Source organism: Chiloscyllium plagiosum, unplaced genomic scaffold, assembly GCF_037043375.1.
Source record: "Chiloscyllium plagiosum isolate Xiang-an unplaced genomic scaffold, Cpla_swu_hap1 HiC_scaffold_20, whole genome shotgun sequence".
Classification (NCBI taxonomy): domain Eukaryota; kingdom Metazoa; phylum Chordata; class Chondrichthyes; order Orectolobiformes; family Hemiscylliidae; genus Chiloscyllium; species Chiloscyllium plagiosum.
In genome coordinates this window covers 15164115-15179949 of record NW_028270158.1, presented here as the reverse complement: position 1 = coordinate 15179949, position 15835 = coordinate 15164115, and the positions used below count along the sequence as shown (strand labels likewise).

At 39.5% G+C, this 15835-nt stretch overlaps 1 protein-coding gene across 1 annotated transcript; it reads left to right on the top strand.

The window, feature by feature from the left end:
• Window positions 1-8944: 8944 nt before the first annotated feature.
• Window positions 8945-15818, top strand: LOC122560834 (uncharacterized). The gene is made up of 2 exons (XM_043711980.2): window positions 8945-9135; window positions 10761-15818. The coding sequence occupies exons 1-2, from the start codon at window positions 9120-9122 to the stop codon at window positions 12560-12562; spliced, it is 1818 nt and encodes a 605-aa protein (XP_043567915.2). The 5' UTR covers window positions 8945-9119; the 3' UTR covers window positions 12563-15818.
• The last annotated feature ends 17 nt before the right edge of the window (window positions 15819-15835 follow it).

Below are 15835 nucleotides of genomic sequence, written 5' to 3'. Positions count from 1 at the left end.
CCCTGCCTTATTTTCCAAGGGTAAGTCAAGTTTTCCATCTCCTCCAGTAGGTACATCCGCATACTGAATCAGAAATTTTTCTTGTACCCACTTAGCAAATTCCTCTTCATCTAAACCCTTATTACTATCGCAGTCCCAGTCTATGTTTGGAAAGTTAAAAGGGTTGGTAAATGAGTTGTAAGTTGATGTGTTTGTTAATGGAGTTCCAGTTTGAATGCCAGGCCTCTAGGAATCCCCATGCATGTCTTTGTTTAGCCTGTCCCAGGATGGATGTATTGTCCCAAGTGAACTGGTGTTTCACTTTGTCTATGTGTCATGTCTTTTGGTGGCTAGTTGGTGCTCATATATCCTGGTGGCTAGTTTCCTGCCTGTCTGTCCAATGTAATGCTTGTTGCAATCTTTGCATGGTATTTTGTATATGATGATCGTTCTGCTGGTTGTTGGTATGACTGTTAAGGATGGGATGGCATGGGAGTGATGGAATGGGAGATTGAAATGGCATAGGAAGAAGGGACCGGGATGAGGATGAGATGATAAAAGAAATGGGATGGGTATGGCATGAGGTAGATGGTGAATGGCAGTGGGGACATAAAGACATACACTTGCAATTAATTCACTAACTTCACTGCAGATGTTCTGAGTCTCTACTGATTAATCATAACTTACTCGACTATTTTGCAAATGCATTATTTTCTATTACAATGACTTGCTAATTTAAAATTGGTTGCCACATTTTCCAAGATCGCTCATACTTTAATAGCTTTGTAGTTTAAGAATAGAACATTTTTTAAAAAAGAAACTGTACATTTTACTGCAAACAATAAAAGTCAAAATAATTCCATCTCATTGTCGACTTGTTGTGGTGATTCAAGCACATCCTGAGATATCACATTTAGCAATTCCACACTCATGAGCATTACTTTTTTTTAACTGATGTATGGGTCAATCTATTCAAACCCTTCGATTTCTTCAGGTGAGGGCAACCTCCTAACTTCAAATAATTAGCTTTTTTTTTTCATTTTGTGTAGATTTGATTTACTTTATGTCTTGTATGATGTCGAATAAAGAAGGGCTTGAACAAACAAGAGATTCCAGAGGCCAAAGCAATCCTAGGGAGTTTTTCCACTTTTAACTGAATTTTGATTCCCATCAATTTTTTCACCATTGGAACATCTGATTTATTTACAGATTGGAATGACACTTCCTTCCACTTCAGATTGTTTTGTTTGCCATTTGTGGAATTTGTTGCACATCCCTAATTGCCCAGAGGGCAATTGCCCAGTGTAGGCCATATGTAGGCCATACTATGTAAGTATGACCAATCTCCTTCCCTAAAAGCAAACCAGGGAGGTTTTCTGATAATAGTTTATTTTGTTCAAACATCGGATTCAAGCTTCACCATCAGCTGTGGTGGGATTTGAAATCATGTCATCACAACATGAGACTGGGAGTTTTAGATTGCTAGTGCAGCAACATTACCACTAGCCTTCCCATTTGCTCTGCCTCAATTTCCTTGTCCACCCACACACTGTAATAGGTTTGCTGACTTTTAAAGGAGAGCCCCACTGTTCTGAGGAAGGGTCACTCGACCCGATACGTTAACTCTGATTTCTCTCCACAGATGCTATCAGATCTGCAGAGATTTATCAGAAATTTCTGATGTTCTTCACTTAGTTCTGGAGGCAACAGAGGAACCAAGGTATCCCAAAACCTATTGGAAAGGGTAGAGGAGAACCAACCATGTTCCTATTAACAATACTTTCATATTTTTGTAGTGTGCTTTGAGAAACGATGCGTCATAAATTAATGTCTATGCATAATGTTGCTCTGTAGAAAAGCGTCTCATCGCTCTGAGTTGAGTTAAAGTCTTTTAAGTTTTGAAAGCTGTTAGAATCAACAATTCAAAAGAACAGCAATGTAGAAACAAATTTTAAATATTTACCTTTGCAGCTGATTAGAGCCAAAGTCTTGTCAAAAGTAAATCCTGCTTTTTTTCAGCAGCTCCCTGTCATGGTCAGCACTTTCATGGTTCAGTAAGTTTAAACTGTTAATAATATTAATTGTGCCATATTTAGTTGTTGGAGTTAATCTAACAGTGAGGCATAATGACAGCTGGAACTTGAGTCAATGGAGCAAGCAACCGTATATCTCTTTAATCAATCGGATTGAAGGATTATGGAACAGGCAGCACAATGATTAGTGAAGCAGCATAATTTAGAGCTGGTGAATTAATTGCCCATCTCAGACAGCAACTTCTGGATTTCCACATTTAATTTGACAACTCATTTGGATTGGCGTGCACTATTGCGCTGGCTGCGATATTGAAAACAAATTATCATATTCTCCCGGAGATTCCTGAAGAAGGGCTTATGCCCGAAACGTCGATTCTCCTGTTCCCTGGATGCTGCCTGACCTGCTGCGCTTCTCCAGCAACACATTTTCAGCTATCATATTCTCCCACTTGGTCATAAACAAAGTGCCATTTTAGGTTGCAAATTGTTGTTAATTTGACCTTTGTTGGCACTGCAGTAACATTTCTGCTCTGAAAATAGGATGTTTTTGACTTTAAACAATGCTATGATGTGAGAAATGATCCTGCTTTGACCACAATAAGCATTGATATTGATGGTAAAAGCGTGAATCACATCTGCTGCACCACAGAGTAAAGAGACATGGACACAGTCACTCACTTCATCGTGACTTTGAACGCAAGCAATGGGAAGGTGATCAGCAGCAACTTGTTGTACTCAATCTGAGTGTACTCCTCACTAAATGATCATTAACAGCTTCAACCAAAATCAATTTTATGCTGTTAAAAAAAGACTGCTTTGAGGGTGAAGACCACTCTGGTCTTCAGTCACACTTTATCTGGATTATCCTTTCCCTCAGAAAATTGTTTTTTGGTTTGAGTAATCATAGAATCCCTGCAGTGCAGGTGCAGGCCATTCAGCCTACACCAATGCTCTGAAGAGCATCCAACCCAGACCCACCCACCCCTACCCTATAACCCAGGACTTCTATTGGTTAATCTACCTGCCTGCACATCCCTGGACACTATGAGTAATTTAGCATGGCCAGTCCACCTAACCTGCACATCTTTGACTGTGGGAGGAAACCGGAGCACCCAGAAGAAACTCACACAGACGCTGGGAGAACATGAAAACTCCACACAGACAGTCACCCGAGGGTGGAATTAAATCTGAGTCCCAGATGCTGTGAGGCAGCAGAGCTGACCACTGAGCCACTGTGTCACCAATGTCTAGACTTTGTCCATTAAGGTAAAGCAGCTGAGATATTGGCTTTGTTCCAAGAACTGACTCAGAGTAGGTTGCTCACTGAACATAGATCCATGGAGAAATGCACAAGCTTCAGTCATCTCTTTCCTTCATTCCTATATCATCACGACTCGCCAGTTTTGAGCATCATGACACAATTTGTATTAAACAACAGTCTGACTTGAAAATCACAGAATTTGCAACAAAACAAAATCAACTTGTCTCCATTGAGCATGTTCCACAATGAGATGCCTCAATGCCATTGTATGTGGGAATGGCTGTGAAGGAGTTAAAGTCGAGGCTTAATGCAACCTTTAGGTGGAGAAGACGCAGTCTAATGCAAGTTCCCGGTGGAAACAGATCTGGCTCCCAGCTGCTTTTACATTATTGCCTCACCACTGAAAATATTTAGGCCATCAGAATCACAAATGGTTCATGCCATCTGCTCAGAAATGAATTGTAAATTTGCCTCCACATTCAACAGGAAGAAGCTAGAAGGAGTTAGTGTTGGATAGCAGTATAATTTCTTTGAATACAAGTCTCTGTAATAAATAATTGGGAAACAATTGAAACTTTTGTTTCTGTTTCAGATATTTCTAACCTGTGTCCAACAACTATATCATTTTTGATTCTCTGTTTTGTAATAAACTTATTTAGATTTAGATTTTATTGTCAGGTGTACTCGAGTACAGGGATATGGGAGTATAGTGCAAAGTGTACAAAGGCGCCATCTTAGTGTACAAAAGTCAGAATTAAAAACAGAAGCAGAAATAAAAGAAAAGGAAACATCCAGATCATGCTCCAGCCTCCGCCCTGAGTCCTCACTGCCAGAAAAATGAAGCCACAAACTCCATCCCTCAGTCTGCGGTGAGAGTGTCTCAGGTCCCCGCACACCCCCCACAGCAGGAACACCACCTACCCTGCCGTCAGGTACCTGGGCCCAGCCACAGCTTGGAGCCACATCATTGGAACCATGTCACCATTCTTCAGCGCCATCTTGCCTTCACCTGTGTCATCGCTACCATGGGTCTACATGCCTCCTGGGACCACCATTTCACCAAGGAATCCACCCCCACTGACCTGCAGGGAAGGAACTGCTCTCGCTGCTACAGAACCCCCAGGAAGGAACTGCTTCTGCTGGTATTGTCCCCCCCTCCCCTTACCCCTGCAGGAGTGAACTACTCCTGCTGGTACTGACCCTCTGGTACTGACCCCCCAGGAGTGAACTGCTCCTGCTGGTTCTGACCCCCCAGGAGTGAACTTCTCCTGCTGGGACTGACCCTCCCCAGGAAGGAACTGCACTCACTGGTATTGACACTCCGGGGGACCACTGCCACTGTTGCTGATATTCCAGGAAGGAACTGGTCCCACTGCTACTGACACTCCCGGGGACTGCTCCTGCCACTGCCAGAATTAAAGAGCAAAATTTTAAAAAAGAGAAGAAACTAAAAGGAAGCAGGCAGAAGCGGACGAACCCTGAGATCAAGACCTGGCCCAGACACTGTTACTCCGCCATCTTCTTACAGGAATTAGTCTGCTGGTAAAGAACGTCTGCAGCCTCATGTGTACATGCTTCAATGACTAATGCTCACATTAACAAAACTGTGTGTTCCATTGTGGGACCTGACATGCCCAGTAGTGCCATCAGCTGGGGTCATATCAGAATGGGGGATCTTTGAGCATTGAAATTCATTGAATGTAAGAGAAATATGTATCTTTAAAAAAAAAAGATACGTAGAGGTTCAGGACATAAAACTGGAGGGTTATGGTGATGTTTTTTAGATGAATTGGGCTTTCAAACACTAGTGACATAACAGAGTTAAATTTCATTTTAGTTAGGTACCCTGGAATTTGCCAATTTAGCAGCATTTTCTTTGGGGAGGGGGTGATTGAGGGAAAGGAAACTAGGCTAAAAAAGGTGTGAAGGGGAGATGATCCTAACATCCTGAACAATATCCAACTATCAATTAACATCACACAAATATGTTGTGAAACTTGAAAGGGTTCAGAAAAGATTTACAAAGATGTTTCCAGGGTTGGAGGATCTGAGCTACAGGGAGAGGCTGAACAGGCTGGGGCTGTTTTCCTTGGAGCGTCAGAGGCTGAGGGGTGACCTTATAGAGGTTTACAAAATTATGAGGGGCATGGATAGGATAAATAGACAAAGTATTTTCCCTGGGGTCGTGGAGTCCAGAACTAGAGGGCATAGGTTTAGAGTGAGAGGGGAAAGATATAAAAGAGACCTAAGGGGCAACTTTTTCACGGAGAGGGTGGTACGTGTATGGAATGAGCTGCCAGAGGATATGGTGGAGGCTGGTACAATTGCAACATTTAAGAGGCATGTGGATGGGTGTATGAATAGGAAGGGTTTGGAGGGATATGGGCCGAGTGCTGGCAGGTGGGACTAGATTGGGTTGGGATATCTGGTCGAAATGGACGGGTTGGACTGAAGGGTCTGTTTCCGTGCTGTACATCTCGATGACTCTATGACTCTAAATAAATTACCTGCTCCAATCACATTGCAATTTGTGAGACTTCTCTTTGCAAATTGGCTTTTGTGTCTCTTGCATTAAACCACACTTCAAAATGACGCAAAAACAAAACAGAAATTGCCGGGAAAACTTAGCTGATCTGGCAGCATTTGTGGAGAGAAAGCAGAGTCAACAGGTAGGGTTCAGTCACCTTTCTTCAGCTTTCGCAGTACTTTGAATTTTGTTTTGCTTAGTCTTCAAAATGACAGCTTTTACAAAGAAATTTGTGACAGAGTGATTGTTCCAAATGGCAAAATGGTCAATCAAATAGCCACCAGTGCACATGCTGGTTTGGTGTGTTTTTTGAAATATATTTACTGGAATGTGTATGTAACATTCTCAACTTGAGCTCTAATTATGCAGTTGATTTCTGAAAGCTATCCTGCCTCAGTGTGTAAATGCATCACATGGTGAGCTATTAAACTGTAGAGACCAATAGTTCAGCTCATTCAATAAACAATGGCTTGGACTCAATTTCTTCATTCACTGGAAGAAAAACTCAAATCACTGGAAATACTCAGCAACTCAGGCTGTGAAGACAGAATTAACATTTCATTTTGATCTCCTTTCATCAGAACTGGAAACAAATTAGGAATTTAATGGCACACGATCCAGTATAGAGCCAAGGAAAACCATGAATGGGCACAGGGAGAGATGACGGTGGCAAAATGGAGGGCAGGAATGATAAAGTGGTAAAAATGAGATGGAACAAGACAAAGGTGGGGGGGGTGGTGATGATAAGAGAATCGAAAGATGGAGTCCTGTGGAGCTGTAAGTGACTACAGCAGAACTGTTTCCCATCTCCAGCTGTCCAACAATATCCAAATTATGATACAAAATTGTTCAACTCAACATCATGTCTGTGAGGGTATAAAGTGCCTGATGGATGAGTTGATGATCTTTGAGGTTCTGACTGTGTTAGCAGATTTTGACTGGGGCAGTCATGGCATCACATTTGGTCTGATCACCTTTGTTCACGAGAAATAGAAGATTCGGTCAGGTATCCCAATGCTGGTCACTATCAGATGTCCTTGGAGAATGTGCTTGTTTGTGTGAATAGTTACTAACAGGCTTGAGCCCAACTGTACCCTTTTGCAAAGACTCTCAACTGTCTCTGCATGAGCTCAGGCAGAGAAATAACAGGTTTCATCAAGCATGTGAAGAGAGGAAAGAAATGGGGCCAAATTGGTGGGAAGACTTTTAAATTTAACAAAATAACTCTTTCAATGCTCCCCTTATGTGCCGTGTTATCACTATGATCTTTCCAGCATTTTTTGACATCAGTAGCCTTGACCATTAGAGACATGCTTTTCTAACATTAACTAATCATTATCACCAGAATTTTATCAGAGCTGGAATTTCTGTTAATACAAAATGGTAACTTCAGTCAAGTATGCAAGATCAAATTGACATGATCCGTATAAGTAAAATTGCTCCAATGAGTAAGTATAGTTTGAAGGAATTGGATTAGTACAGAAATAAAGTTTAAAATTGATCTAATAGAAACAATGTAATTTAATGTCTCAAGATACTAATAACTTCAATTGTTTCATTTTCAGGATCTATTTATTTTAATGCTTATTGCAAATTTCAACAAAATTGTTGGAAATGAACAGAAGCCTTTAAGGCACAGACTTTATTTGGAGCCTCTTCTCTATCTCAAGAGTATTGGAGGAACTGGAATATGGTGAATGATCTCTTGGGATAGTTGATAACTTGCTTGATACCAAAAGTCCTGCACCCATTACTTCTGCACAGGAGCAAATTTTGATGCAGAATGAAATTTTATCACAATGATATATTGCTCTTCCTTGACATTGTTGTAAAGTAAGTAAGCATGATGACTGTAACCACTTCAATTTATAAAGTAAAATATTGTATTTAATGCAAGTATAATCTGCCCTTATTTCTGACAAGCTGATGCTAACGGAGTAACTTAACTATTTTGTCCAACCCCGGAATAAAGGTAAAGTTGCCAGACCATAGGACTGCTCTCTCACTGGAGAGAGATGAGTGGTGGTGGTTTAACCTGAAGGCCACCATATCTCAGGAAAGGGGAAGAGGTTAGAATGGAGTGTCCTTCAGGGTACCCTTAGCCAGTGTGCGAATTGAACCCACACTGTTGGCATCACTCTATATACAAGTCAGCCATCAACCAACTGAATTAACTCACCCTGACCACAAACAAACTTACTGATGATGTTAAGCAGTTACTCTATTCTTTCTGCTCATTTATTACAGTAATTATTCAAATATAAGGGTGCTCACGTTATTTAAAAATTATATCCACATTAATATTTCAATATAAATCTATTTGATAAACCAAGTCAGAGGGTGCAATTAAGCATAGAAATACAAAGCAGAATTTATTGTCCTGCTGCTAAGGTGACTTTCCTTGAAGTTTGAATGGTCTAATTAACACAGAGGTCAATTAGAGTCTAATTCCTCCTGGTTACTGCAAATATAACCAAAATACACCAACAGTTATAGTAAATTGAAATGCTGAAGTGATAATATAAGCACATCAAAGCTTGTTTCAGAAATGAATCATTCCAAACAGGTTGGTCTTGGATGGGGGTTACAGGGGGATTAGTGAGTAAAGTTTGCTTTCAATCCATTCCATCGTTATGCTAAACTATTCCTTACCAATAAGGTTTTCTCCTCACTTTGTGGTACCTGCATTTTGATGTGAAAAGTGCGACAAAAATGCAAACTGACACTATGATTTATTTGTGTGGTAAATGCCCCCTATAAATTGCACCAAATGAATTCACAACTACTGTCACGACAGTTTAAATGGTATCTTTGAGCCAGGTGCTAAGTGGAGGTAAAGATTGCATAATGCTTCAAATAAATGTCACCCTGGCTAGACAAGGTGAACTTATCAGATTTAAGTGGACGTACCTGGTATCCAGAGGGACACTGTGTTGGCAGCATGCTTTGTGGCTGCAAAGAAGCTAAATATTGCCACATGTGGCTGCACTAAGTAAACAATATTGATTCCTTCTTTACCATGTGCCAGCTGTTTATTTTTCTCCTGACCCCATTTTGGCTCATTGCCATTTAGTTGTCCACGCAATCCAGCGATCTGTGTGTGTGTGTGTGTGGGAGGGTGCAGTCTAAAGATTCGTGTAGTAAGGAAAAATGAGACGTTTGCATTGTTGGGCTGGTTAGCTACTGAAAAGAAGTTGCCCCATTGATCCTGAACTTTCGTAAAATGAAGTGATAATTCTGCATACAGTTTGTGGCTGTATCTGGAGCCAAACAGAAGACAACTGGGAGTTATTATTGTTTGCAGAAAAGGCTTGACAAAATGCACAAATCTGTGGGTAAGATATTTTTTTCTTCAGAAGGGGGAAGGCTAATACTTGTTTTCTAACCTATAGCATGTGATGGATCTCTACATGTGTATTTTATTCTCCTTCCTGCAATTTTGTTGTACTTACCTAAAATAGAGATTCACCAGTAATGCAAGTTCATGAAGATTTCATACATTCGACTTGAGCAAGAAACATTCATAAACAACACAACTAAAAGTTGTTAAGAACCTAGCTATAGACATGGTTCTTTTTTTTGTTGCAAATTTGGAACCAATTTAGACAAAAGGGGCAATTGCTTTTACAGAGAGGGTGGTTTCGCGTGTGGAATGAACTTCCTGAGGAAGTGGTGGATGCGGACATAGTTACAACATTTAAAAGACACTAAGATAAATACATGACTAGGAAATGTTTGGAGGGATATGGGCCAGGAGCAGGCAGGTGGGACTCTGTTGGTTTGGGATTATGTTCAGCATGGCCAGTTAGACTGAAGAATCTGTACATATGCTACATGACTCTATGAATAATTTTGTAAGATCTCCATCCACTTCTCAGACAAGTGTCAGAACAAGCCTTCTTTGTAATGTCTGTCGTATACAAAAACAGCAAGCTGAAACAAAATCTGCATTTATTCATTGCACTGTATTTTTGAACTGTTCTAGTCACCTTCACCTTGCAGGGGACCCATACAGAAGTATTAATGCAGAGTTATTCCATTAATAAATTGGGGTTTGCTATACATATTTCTGATAATTCAAAAGGCTGCTGACTAACTTAAGGGTACATGCAACTAAACCTACCATATAATCCCATTGCTGTTACACTGATATCATTCTGCATCAACACTGCTTCACAAATAGCAATGAGTCAAAGGCTCTTTTCACCTGATCTCCAGCTGTTAGTCAAGACTTAGATGAAAAGCATCATGGGATCTCCAACACCCACCCCAACTGTCTCAGTAGGACCTCAATCCTTCTATACAATCTTACCTATTTTAAGACTAAGTTTAAAGGTAACTCAGACGGGTAAAGTTGATCACTATGGTTCTTTGTGGAACTAAATAGCAGGACCATTACCCTCAATCTTGGATTGCATTTAATGAGAAAATCTGGGAATTTGTTTTTTTAAGAAAGCAAGGAATTAAAAACTAACCTTTAATGAGAATTGAAAAAAAACTTCAATTCAACTGAGCACAAAATGCAAAATTGGTATTATATGAGCAAAATTCATCTTTAGCAATTATTTTTTCCCCATTGTCAAAACAAAAATAATGCAGAGATTTGAGGTTACAGAAAGATAACAGTTCTCAACTATACTTAATGTATTTAACATTTCAAGCATTACAGATACAAAGCAGGCTTCAAAATAAAGTGTGAGGAAAGTATCTCCAAAGCTGCAACTTATTTCAGTGTGCAGCTGAGAGCAATTAGACTCTTTGTTAACCTCATGATGTATTGCTAGATCATATGGTCTTAAAAGGCCAATCCAAGTTACAGTCAAAGATACCCTGACAACAAAATAATACACTGGATGCTAAATAGTTTTGGTCTTTTTGCTGTCAAAGTGGCACAATATTATAAATATCAGCTGAATGTGTTGTATTCTCTAATTGCATGACGTGTGTGTTTTTCTTTTAGAATTTTGCCTTGTATCCGTAATTGTCTGTCAATGGTGTATCCCACTACTGGGGGCAGAACCACAGCTATCATTAGGAGGGTCAGCTGATGAAAACGTCACTTGCCCCGAAGTATGCACCTGCATTTTTGATGATTACAGTGAAGAACTGAATGTCTATTGCAGCTCTCGCAACTTTACAAGCATTCCAAACGATCTACCGTTAAATGCTAAAGCCATTTGGTTTGACTCTAATAACTTCACAGTTCTTCAATCCCATGCTCTCAGGAATATGTCTAATCTGGATTTCTTGAACCTAGAGAATAGCTATATAGTTACGGTCGAGCAGCATGCCTTCGACGGTTTGAAGGTGCTAGTTCACCTCCATTTGGAAAGGAACAAATTGAAATACCTAGTACCAAATGTATTCCTCCACACTCCATCTCTTGGATCACTCAGTCTGAACAATAACAACTTTGGCAAAATTGAAGATGAGTTGTTTTCTGGCCTCTCTCATCTCTGGTACCTGAATCTGGGATGGAATAATCTGGCAGTTTTGCCTGCTACAGGCTTTCATGACTTACCAAACTTAAAGGAACTTATTTTGGCAGGAAATAGATTAACCTACCTGCAGTCCCAACTGTTTACACGTTTGACAGATCTGAAGGAACTTGATTTATCAGGAAATTTGTTGAGGGGCATTAAGGGGAATATCTTTGTGAAGCTGCAAAAGCTTCAGAAGCTTTATATGAGTCATAACCAGATCAGTACCATAGTACCAAGAGCGTTTATGGGGATGAAATCGCTCAGATGGTTAGACTTGTCCCACAATCGCATTACAGTACTACATGAAGAAACATTCTCTGGCCTTCTAAATCTGCATGTGCTTCGAATGCTCAACAACTCCATCACACAGTTGAAGCCCAAGACGTTCACAGAACTTCAGTTTCTGGAGGAACTCCAGCTTGGGTACAACAAAATCATAAGTCTTTCTGAGAATGTGTTTGATGGGTTAGTACAATTGGAAGTCCTCACACTAAACAATAATCAGATTCAGCAGATCAAACCAGGAACATTTGTTGGCCTTCGTGAGGTGGCTGTACTGAACCTATCCAGCAACTCCTTAAAGAATTTACCAGACCATTCATTTACAGGTCTTATTAATCTACATAGCCTGCATTTAGAAAATAACGCATTCACCAGAATTCAACCAAACACATTTTCTGGATTGTTCTGCCTTCGAAGACTCTTCCTGCAAAACAATTACATTTCGGTTATTCAGAATCAGAGCCTCAGTGACTTAAAACAGCTTTCGGAACTGGATTTCAGATACAACAAACTAACACAGATATCTGTTCAGGCCTTTGTTGGTGTACCAAATCTGGAGTATCTACTATTAAAATGCAACGAACTTCAATACATTTCTGAAACCACCTTTCAACCTTTACACCTCCTCTCGTGGCTTGATTTATCGGAGAACTTCATTGAGTTTTTCTATAATTACACTCTGACACCCTTGACAAAGTTAAAGTATCTGAACCTGAAGAGCAACTCTTTAAAGCACTTCCCCCCACAGCTTTTGGAGCAGGCAACACAATTGGAGCAACTACTGCTTGGGGGTAACAATTGGCACTGTGACTGTTTGCTAAAGTCACTCAGAGATTACTGTCTAAGGAATCCCCACGTAGTTCCCCGTTATTTCGAATCAGCAGTAGAAGATGGTACAATCATGCACACTTACAACAACATCACCTGTGCAAGCCCAAAAACTATTGCGAGCACAGATTTGAGGGACATTAGTGAGGACTATTTTCGTAATTGTTAATATCAAGAGCAAGATGCATTCCTGCAATCATCACATGCATTTTGCCCTAGTATTTTAACTGTGACAACCAGGTGTACATTTCATATGTAATTATAAGTATACCAAGTGAAATCAAGGCTAGACAGGCCTATTTGGTTTGGATCCCAATATTACCAATCAAATTTACAATGAATAGGACAATTCGTTCGGCTTAGTGTGTTCTATTAAGCTCATCATAATAGCTTTAGAAACAAAGTTTGGTCATTGTCTTAAAATCATAATAACAGCACTGACTGGAGTGTTAGTCTCTAACCTTAGTAAAATGTCTACAAAGTATCACAAGTTATCACAGACAACCAAAACTATGATTGGAACAAGTTCCTTATCACTTTAGAGTGAAAGCTACTCGGGTTGGAGGAGAGGGTCACTGTGGTAGAAAATAGGTCTGAGTGTTCCGTGCTATAACAATTCCGTGATTGTGTAAGTGATATGAAGTAAAAGAAAATTGTGAGTTAAACTAAATAAGCTAAACATGACAAACTTGTCTCAGCAACAGGGAGGGTAAATATGGATTAATTTATTTCAGAACATTTGAGCCACAAATGATTTCACTCAAATCTATACAAATAATTAATAGAGAAATTTTGCCCCTTATTACTAATTCAGATAACTGAAGTGTAATCGGTTACCAAATGACAAAATGTTTGTTGAGTGTATTTAATGCAGTGCATGTTACCAATGAACATTACAGGGATATTAGGTCAGTTTCTTTGGGACAGATCCATAGGCCAAACACTTTGTTGTTAGTCTTTTAAGTAATGATGGTCATTGTTTGATCGGAAATAAATGCATGCTCCAAAATGACAAATTTTTTTTGCAAAACTTCAAATACCTTTGCCATACCTTTTTCCTGTTGTCTCCTGTACACTCTACTCCTAAGCATCCCCAAATCCCATTCTCATCTCTTGCTTTTTGCTCCATATGGAGAAATGGTTTATTGTGTTTTCTCCAACACTGCAGCTCAAAATTGGATAGAAACATGGGGACCAGGTGGCTATTAACTGCACCCTGTGCTTTTCTATTTCGATTTGATCTTGATTAATTAGGCAAGTGCTCCCATTGTAAGCAGAAAGGTTCCTCTTCAGAGAGCTGCACAGTTCAATATTGTTTATCATTCACAGCTTAGAAGACTCATACTTGAAAACTGACTCTGAAATGGTCATTTTAAAAAGGGTTATTCTACAATGGTGACATGAGTAACAAGGCAGGCATGTGGAATTGAAGCACCCAGCCATATTAATAAACTATAGTGGAGACTCATCGACTTCTATTCTTAAAAATTACATACAAATTAACAGAGTAAAATAGTGAGGTTATGGTAGACATATTGTTATGGAAAAACAGTAAGCTGTTTTACCAGGCTCTGCTGTACCTAAATCAGTAACATCTTAAACCGGTCCTTCACTTGATGGTAAAAAATCTCCCTAAAATATATAATTTAACATAACTTGGGGGAAGAGAATCATTTTACAGTTGTTAGGGAATCTTTTATGTGCAGTTAAATAATTATTTGTAACAGAGACTTTGAGACTGTCAAGAGTGTGGTAATGGAAAAGCACAGGTCAGGCACCATCTGAGGAGCAGGAGAATTGACATTTCAGGCGTAAGTCCTTCATCAGGAATTGAGTAGACTGTCCAAATGCAATTTTATTACACAAGACACCAATTGTATAACAATACATTAATACAATCTAGTTTCTTGCAGACCCAAGGTGATCTAACTTAGCCTCTGTTATGTTTTGAACTTCTGACTATCCTGTTCCGAGTTTCTATGTACCCTTCCTGAGCAAATTACATCATGATACCTAACACATATACTCTTTCTTGTACAACCTGCAGACTTGGCATAATGGCCACCCTGATGGTTTAACAATTACTTGTTTAAAAATGACTTCATTGATCCATCAGCAAGAGCAGCTGCACTGGACTTTTTTTTTTTAATACTTGGTACTCAACTAGCCACTGCAGTGATGGAAAGGAAAACAAAAAGCATAGAATGAGAAGTGGGGTGCATTGGATTAAAAGCATGTGAATTTGTAATTAGGGTTTTTGATTGTGCTGCCAACTCAGGAATGACTGCTATTCTGTAGCGCTTCTGAGCTAGATAAGGACTTTTTATCTTTCCTATCAGCAATGAACAATTATTCATGTTGACTGGACTCCCTAGAATACTGGAAAGTTATATAATTATGTGTACATCAAACCAAGGAAGCAGTGATTTGTTTCAAGCTGAATGAGAGTTTAAAAGCATTACTCCAATTTTTGACACAAGCACAATACCCAGGAAACAATGATTTTGGCCATAAATAATGCCTATTACAAATGAAACAGAATAATGCAAACAATCTCAAACACTTAAGTGCTTAGGCATACCCCAATGCTTGCACCATCATACGATGAGATGGGATGTAGGAGAAAGTAAGGGCTGCAGATGCTGGAGAGTCAGAGTCGAGAACGGTGGTGCTTTAAAAGCATAGCAAGTCAGGTAGCATCTGAGGAGCAGGACAGTCGATGTTTTAGGCATAAGCCCTTCATCAGGACATTCCTGTGTTTTTCCAGCACCACCCTTTTCGACTCTGAGATGGGATGTAGCCAATTGTTCCAGCCAATGGTTTCTGGATATCTGAATTCAAACTTTATAATCACATTAGATATAATTAAGTATAGGATTCAGGAAAATACTAACAGGTTTCTAATATTAATACACTTGTCCTACAAAATAAGTCACAGGGATGCAAGCCATCCAAAACTGATATTCTTTAGAACATTATAAACCAGAAATAGATCATTCAGTTAAGCTGCAGCCCATCTTTAACTTGCACCTTGCACAGCAGAAATCAAGGATGGAAATTTACAGTATTGGGCTGTAGTTAAAAATGGTTCACCTTTAATTCTTTAATTATAATTCCACTTATTCCAGAATATGCCAAGCAATTCCTTTATTTTTGTTGTTTCCTGTTTCTTTGATATCCACTCAGGCATGAGGATGCAACAAATCCAAATCCGGAGTTGTGTCCCTCCTCACAATAGCACCAGAGCATTCCTCTTGTGTTTGCTTTTCAAGAAAATCTTGACATAATTCAAAATCAAACCTCACATCAGTCATTCAACACAAATGTTTGTGTTACTAGGCTAACAAATAACACTCTTTTTGCAACACCCTACCATGAGGCCAACTGAGATCATGCTATTAAACAACCTTAAATCAGCAAGTAATATAGTTAAAATAACAAA